Raw genomic sequence first — 7,766 nt, forward strand, 5'->3', positions numbered from 1 at the left:
AACAGCTCATCCAATTTCATCATGACATGCGTGATTGAAAACTCACGTGCAACTGCAAAATGATTTGGTTGAGTATACGTGGGCTCATGTTGACAACCAATAGATGTATCTTATTTATTCGGCTTGCAAAACTATGTCAGACATTTTTTTATGTTTATTCAGCTTGTAAAACTATACTATTTTATTCGATTCAAACTATCTTACTTAACTATATACTTAAATGCAAAATCAATGGAAAAATGAGCTATTTGTTAAAATAGGGCGGCTAGCCGGCCACGCCGGTACATATGGCTCGATGTGTTAGACACGCTGCCGATCCATATCTAAAACAGGGCGGAGCCGGGTGGGCGGCCGATCCAAACGGACAAAAAGCGAACGAAATCGTCGTTCTTTTGAGTCGGGCCCGTTGGAGTTGCTCTCATGTCATCGATTTGTGCAGGGACGGTCGTGATGGACACCGTAGAGGAGGCCTCGCCTCACCTGAGGCTGGAGGGAGGTCGACCGCAAGCATCTGGGGCTCACCAGGCCATCGCCCACAAAAGGACACGATCAACACTCGCACAGTACTGGTTCTTGGATACGGCGACGGGTTTGTTTGGTCGCGTGGCCCGGTGAGAGTCAGACTACCGCGCCATGTGCACCCCACCCGTGGTCCGCGGAGCCGGAGCAGACTCCCCAAGTCGTCCGCGTCGCTCGCATTCGCAGTTCCGCGCACCCGTGCCCGTGACCGGGAGGAGCCCATCCCAAAACCCCCGTCCCCCGCCCACTCTTCCACGCGCGGCTAGAAAAAGGCGCCGCGCTGCGACCCGCAAAGCAAAGAGGAAAAGGAAAGCGGCAGCGCCGCGGCCGCAGTCAGCAACACAAACGAGCATATTGGGTTGGCGTCGGGGCACCGTCAGCCTGGCATCCCATTCCTTCCTTCCGCGCCCTCAGCGGACAAACCCCACCTTTCCGCTCCTGTTCATCTCTCGCTGCGCCCGACACGAGGGCTGCACCGCGCCGCCGGCCCCCGGATGCGGCGTCCCGGGCCGCTCCTCTGCGCGGCGCTGGCCGCCGCGGCCGTCGCGCTCCTGGCCCCGCTTCCGCCCGCGGCGATCGCGGCAGGTAAACCGTTCTCGTCTCTAGCAACTGGTTGAAGCCCACTCCGCTCCAGTGGGGAACAGCATTAGCTGCATTTGGTATTTGGGGTTCGAGGGATCGGTCGGCGACGGCGACGGCTGTGGGCGCGCTTCGCTCAATCACTGATTTCGATTTCTCCCCTTCCGACGCCCATTCGATGCGTCCCTAAAGCCTTTGAGTTTTCTCTAATGGTTCAGCCCAGAATATTGGTACAGTACTGTAGATTTAGGACTTCATTTTTAGGAGAGGCTAACGCGAATAGCAGGCATTTTAGGTGCGAGATGTAGCCCGGGAACAATCCCTAAGCACGACTGGTACGGGGCGCATTTTTCGCCTGCATTCTTCTGTAGACGCAGTGTAGTTGGCAGCGACGGCCTCTGCTCTCAGGGCCTACTCTGCTCACTCCCCCTCGCGTTGGAGTCCTTCCTTAGGCCATTCAATTCCCTTACCTAATGGGGTTGCTGTACACGTACGACTGGGCCGATGGACTTTCATGGCTCTTGGGTTTCAATAGCCGTTGGACTTGGCTGTCCGTGAGGGTTTCAGTCCTGGCATTTGGCGTTACTGAACCACTGATAATGTCACAAGATATTTTTGATTTGCCTGATGTTCCTCAGGTGCACATGGGTTGTTTTATCGCTTATATGTGCTAGCCTAGAGTGTACCATCAAATGCTCTATATTCGGTTTCGTAGCAGCTCTGGTGTAATGAGGGAAATATGGATAGTATGACATTTATGGCAGGCAATCCATTAGGCACGTACCCAGCTAGTACTGGTCATGTGGCCTATTCCCAATGGTGTTAACTCCACTTCTGCTAGATACGAGCACAATTCACGCTGTGAGCATAAGCTGTGCTGCACCTACAAATCACGCTTGCTGTACTACATCAGTTACGCGTTTTTCTCTTTCTGTGTGTGTGTGGCATCCGCTTTGCCAAATTTAGTGAAGATACAGAGTGATGAGTCTCCTCTTTCAAAAGTTTTGTGATTATGGACCGGCCATACTTGCATCGTTACTCATGTTTGTTGCTTGACCATGCAGATTGTCCGTTAGATTTCAGTTGGCCAAACTTTGCGCTGATAGCTTCTGTATGCTCGGATCAGAATGGGCACTCAAAGTGTTGCCGCTATATCAATGCCGTCCTCGCGGTCTCATCTGCAATGTATGCGAACACAACAGGCACTCTTGGGGTTCCATCTGAACTTGCCGATGCCTGTATTCGCAATATCTCAGACACCTTCGTGTCCAATGGGATACTTCCTACTGCAGCTTCGTTTTGTGGCCTCGGGATCAAGATTCAGGCGTCCTATCAGTGCGTTGGGATGACTACTATCGTCCAAATGTTACAGTCTCCGAATTTCAGTGACGTGACTAGAAATTGTGCAACCTCACTTCCAGATGACGTGAGCTGCAAGAGGTGCTTAAATTCTGGTTTGTCATACCTCCGCCATCTTGTGGGAGAACAAGATAATGTCACATTGAACACCTGCCGTGATGCTGCCTTTGTTGCTTTTGTGAGTCAAGGGAACATATCTACTCTTGATACGGCGGGTTGCTTTTTCAGTGTTCAGGAGCTGAGTGCTCTTCAAGGTTCGAATTTTCTCCTGTCTATCATAGAATGGATGCACTTAATAAAATTTTGGCCACACATTACTTTTGTATTTCATAACTTATAGAGGGAGAATAATATTACATATCTTTTGTTCGGACTTCTTAATGCCAGTGCACTGCATAAACCCCACAGGATTTACAACTATGATTTGTCTAACTTATGTAGCACCTTATAGAGGAATAACACCTTTTCCTTTTCTTGGAGAGTGTTAACTGCTAAGGCTAGTGCATTTCATGAATCAACATGATCATCAGCAGTTTTCTTTTCAAAGCTTCAGCTGTGCAGCACTTTTTTTGAGTGTGACACATTTGCACATATTTCACAGTATGCAAATTATAGGTATTATACTCCCTCCGTCCCAAAATTCTTGTCTTATATGATGTATCACTATAGATACATCCGTATCTAGACAAATCTAAGATAAGAATTTTGGGATGGAGGTAATATTAATCAGCACATTTTTGTTATTTTTTTTCGAGAAAACGCAAATGGCCTTTGCGTTTCATTGCATTGGAAAGATAGGGAATTTACATCCTCCTAGGAGGCAGAGTTACACAGCCGCCAAGAGATCAGTGGACATCCCAGGATGCACATTTTTGTTATTGATTTGTAGTAAAAGTTTCATATGGATATACACTTTGGTAAATGGAGTATATGTTGGCTTCTCTTCAAAACTGTTTCATTTTACTGTGTTGGTTGGCAAGATAGTTTATTTTGAGTAAGTTGATTGACTTTCTGCTTGGAAAATATACAGAGCTCTTACTTGATTTTGTTGCTTTATAGTTAAATGTGACGTCGTTGGCAGCAATGGCACATATGTGCTTTGTAATGAAAAGTAGTGCCATAGAACATAATGTCCATATGTGCTTTGTAATGAAAAATAGTGCCATAGAACATTTCATTTTGACAGTACACTAGTGTAAAAAATGCTCTTATATTATGGGGCGGAGGGAGTAATATATAATAAATTCCTTTATACTTAAAATGCGCCTTCTTTATGGGATGTGGTTGTTGAGTGTTGTAATAATTTATGAATCTCATGCAGTGAACATCTCGACATCATCCCCAGCTGGATATCCTGCACCAAATATTTCTCCCAGTCCATTTGCATCGCAAATTCCTGGGGAGCATGTTGCTGAAGTGTCATCCAACCATCATCATAGTTACAAGCGTGTAATATTCCCTGCTGTCGGGGCCTTGGTTACAGGATTGTCAGTTACACTACTGGTAGTACTGATTTTACTTATCCGAAGAAAGAGCAAAGAACTAGAAAAGATTGAGGGAATTAACCCTTTGAAAGTGTTGAGTTCCTGTGTCACGAAGGGCCAAGAAGGTAAACATTTAATGAGCTGTGGTCATGGTGCTGCCTTTCTTTTATTTGTAAGCTCTGTCTCGACAATTTGTTTATGAAATTATATGTTACTTTAATTTAAACTTGATGGAGTGATGTTTGAGTCTGCTTTTGAATCACTTACTATTAGAATCAGTTGCGGGACCCTTTTCAGTTCATCTGCTTAGCAATATTGTTTTGCAGGTACTTCCACCATTTTTGGCAGATTTAGTTACGCAGAAATGAGAAGGGCAACAAGAAACTTTAGCACCACGCTGGGAGGGAATGATAATGCAACAATATTCAAAGGACAACTGAGCAATGGTTCTGTGGTTGCCATTAAGCGTATAGAGAGCTCACCAAAACAAGATTTGCTGGCATTCTGCAAAGAAATGGAATTTCTTGGGCGGCTGCATCATCGACATCTTGTTGGACTTAAAGGTTATTGTTTAACAAAATTTGAGAGGTAAAGTACCTGCCTCATCATCGCCATCTTGTCACATTTAGGGGTATTTTTTAACAAAGTTTGAGAAGTAAGGTTCAGGTATTAACCAATTTGTGGTGCTTTACAATTTCCCAGGTTCCAGGTTTATGAATACATGGAAAATGGAAGCCTTAAGGATCACCTTCATTGTAATACCTCACGACTGATGTTTCATTCTCATTCCATGTCTTATGCTACATCATTTGTTGAATTATGTGCAGAAAAGCATTCTTCTCTTTGCAGCGTCAGGTAAACTTCTGCTGCCGTGGAAAAATAGGATCCAAATCGCCATTGATGTTGCAAATGCTTTGGTAAGTTTCCGGAAGTGTGTTATGGATTCTGAATTGGATCAAGTAATTCATGCTGCCCTGCGGTTTTTCCCTGTTTGTCTAAGTCAGCAATTGGAATAGTTGGTGTTCGCTTAAAACTGTAGTTTGTATGTGCACCAAGTGTATATCGGTTCCCATCCATTTCTTTCTATCGACACCAAGTATATTTCAAATGTTGTTATTGTTATTGTTGACTATCAACTACCAACTATGAGTTACCTTTTTGTTTCAGGAGTACCTTCATTTCTATTGTGAACCTCCATTGTACCATGGAGACATAAAGCCTAGCAATGTCCTCCTGGATAAGAATTATCTGGCAAAGGTACCTGGCGAATAACTTTCTTACGCGGGGATTGATCCATACTCGTCAGAGACTAATGGTTTGATTTTCAATAGCTTGCTGGGTGTGGCTGCTCAAATGGTGGCAATACCATCGTCAGTTCCACCCCAGGGAGTGTCAAGATCCAGGCAACTCCTGGTAAGGGTCTTGTGCTGTTCTAGAGGTTTTCTTCTGTTATGCTGCTGAAATCTGAATTGCAGGCCCCGGTTACTTTGTACTCCTACTTTGTTTTAGCATATGCATGTGAACTGAACACTACTAATTTGTTCGATCAACATTTTCGTCAGTACCGTGCGTATATCTCCGTGCAGGGTACGTAGACCCCGAGTACGTGGTGACCCAGGAGCTGACGGCCAAGAGCGACGTGTACAGCTACGGCGTGCTGCTGCTGGAGCTCGTCACCGGGAGGCCCGTGGTGCAGGACGACCGGAGCCTCGTGGAGTGGTCCCGCGAGCTCATCGGCACCGACTACCGCCTCCACGAGCTGGTGGACCCGGCGGTGGCGGACACGTTCGACCTGGACGAGCTGCAGGTGATGGCGGACGTGATCCACTGGTGCACCCACAAGGACGGCGGGGCGCGGCCGTCGATGAAGCAGGTCCTCCGGATCCTCTACGAGCGGCTGGACCCGCTGTCCGGCGGGTTCGCGCGCGCCGTGGAGGTCGAGCAGGGGTACTACTACGGCGGGCAGAGCGGGAGGAAGGCGAAAGAGTGGCAGCAGCGGCCGCGGGATGGCGGCGGAGACGTGATCCAGTTCAGCGGCGAGCCGCGGTGCCTGCCATCGTCGTCCAGCACGTCCAGGTCCCACTGCAGCCGGACTGTGCCGCTGGAGGGCAACTCGCCTGAGCCCCAGTCGCCAGCCCACGCCGACCGCGGCGGGTTCTTCGCCTGAAGTCTGATACTACGACGGGATGCATTTTTTGTCGGTTGATTATTAGGCATGAAAGGGTTGCAGGCTAGTAGCAGCAGCAGCAGCTGCCTTTTGTGAAACCTCTCTGGCTCCGTGCAGATGGTAGGGCCTGCAGAAGTGATCTTGCAACTGCGCTCGATGCCAACTTGCGAGTGACGCCATGCTTGGATCCATGGTACTATTTTTAGTCTGACTAAAACTAGTCTCTTTTAGAGGCTAAAGTTCCAATCACCCCTGACTAAAAAGAGATTAGAACTAGTCTTGAGACTAAAATTTTTTAGTCATGAGAACCTTACTAAAATATGGATTAGTCCTCTCTTTCCTCATTTAACTCCTCTCCTTTAACACATGCGAGTTCGGGATTGGAGGGTTTGAAGGATAATAAATGCTCATTAACTTATTTTAGTCTATTTAGTATTTGTATCCAAGCATGGGTGAGGCTAGCAAGTTTTAGTCTCACTACTTTTAGTCATGGGACTAAAACGTATCCAAGCACCCTCTGAGTGATGCTCAGTAGGGTCCAGGATCCAGATGCGTGCTGGCGCGAGCAAAGAGGTCATGACAGTCAGAGATGGCACGCCTTCCCTAGGTGGTTGTTTCGTTCATCACAGCAGCATTGATTTTGCATCGGGAGCATCGCGTGCTATTCAATTCCATTCAATTGCTGTACAGGTTTTGTTTCATCCCTTGCTGGGATGGAGTACGAGTGGACTAGTGGAGTGATGCGGTGAGAGGCAGAGATCAGTGTCTTTGTCTTCCGTTTTGGGATGAGAGGGGTCCCTCTCCTTCCACAGTTGTTTGTCTGCCTCTGATTGATCTTTCGTTGCGTGGGAAATCGAAATCCTAGTATTAGTAGTACTCCTTCCTTTCCGGTTTATAAGGTTTATCTTAAAATTTTAGTTTTTTCATTTCATAAGACTCACTTTAATTGTTCTCCATCACATGTTCAGACTTTAAGGTGCATTAAATCATTGCATGCAAGTATTAAGAGAAAACTGACCAATGCATGCATTTTATGCATGCATGCATTGCAATTAATGCATTCATAAACATAATTTTTTAAGGAAAATAAAAGCATTAATTGGATGCTTTTGCAAACTATAAAAAATATTTCATCACTTATCATCTATCTTGGTTGGTAAGATTTTTAAATTGAGTCTTATAAACCGGAAAGAAGGAAGTAGTACGAAGCAAATTCACCGACAAAATTACCAACACTGAGCTGTTTGGTTTGAGACTAAGGAGCTGTTTGGTTCTAGGACTAGCATTGCCACACTTTGTCACATATTTTTGTCAAGCTTGCCTAAGGTTAGTTCCTCAAAATGAGAGCCACAAGTTGGCAAACTTAAAAGAATCTTGCCATACTTTGTGTGTGTATATATGCCATGTGGGGTCCAAGTGTAGCTTGAACCAAACACTCATCTAAGTTGGTCAAACTTACCTAACCTTAGTTGTGGCAATCTTTGGCTAAGTTAGTCACAAACCAAACAGCCCCTAAGTTTACCTAAGGTTACCACATCTAAGGTTAGACAAGTTTGACCAATTTGGATGGATGTTTGATTCAAGCCACACATTAGACAAGCCACACTAGAGTCTCACATCACATACTCAAAAAAAATGTGACAAGATTCCTTTAGGCT

General features: G+C 46.0%; 1 protein-coding gene across 1 annotated transcript; it reads left to right on the forward strand.

Annotated features, from left to right (window-relative positions):
• Positions 1-810: 810 nt before the first annotated feature.
• On the forward strand, positions 811-6,299 carry LOC119355164 (probable receptor-like protein kinase At1g49730). The gene is made up of 9 exons (XM_037621942.1): positions 811-1,104; positions 2,163-2,711; positions 3,779-4,066; positions 4,268-4,529; positions 4,644-4,696; positions 4,791-4,858; positions 5,109-5,198; positions 5,273-5,354; positions 5,528-6,299. The coding sequence occupies exons 1-9, from the start codon at positions 1,014-1,016 to the stop codon at positions 6,106-6,108; spliced, it is 2,064 nt and encodes a 687-aa protein (XP_037477839.1). The 5' UTR covers positions 811-1,013; the 3' UTR covers positions 6,109-6,299.
• The last annotated feature ends 1,467 nt before the right edge of the window (positions 6,300-7,766 follow it).

This window comes from Triticum dicoccoides, chromosome 2A, assembly GCF_002162155.2.
Source record: "Triticum dicoccoides isolate Atlit2015 ecotype Zavitan chromosome 2A, WEW_v2.0, whole genome shotgun sequence".
Taxonomy (NCBI): domain Eukaryota; kingdom Viridiplantae; phylum Streptophyta; class Magnoliopsida; order Poales; family Poaceae; genus Triticum; species Triticum dicoccoides.

Coding starts and splice junctions, on each gene's coding strand:
- LOC119355164 (XM_037621942.1), top strand. CDS start 1,014: ATGCGGCGTCCCGGGCCGCTCCTCTGCGCGGCGCTGGCCGCCGCGGCC. Junction 4,530..4,643: donor TGTTTAACAAAATTTGAGAG/GTAAAGTACCTG, acceptor ACAATTTCCCAG/GTTCCAGGTTTATGAATACA. Junction 5,355..5,527: donor CAAGATCCAGGCAACTCCTG/GTAAGGGTCTTG, acceptor ATCTCCGTGCAG/GGTACGTAGACCCCGAGTAC.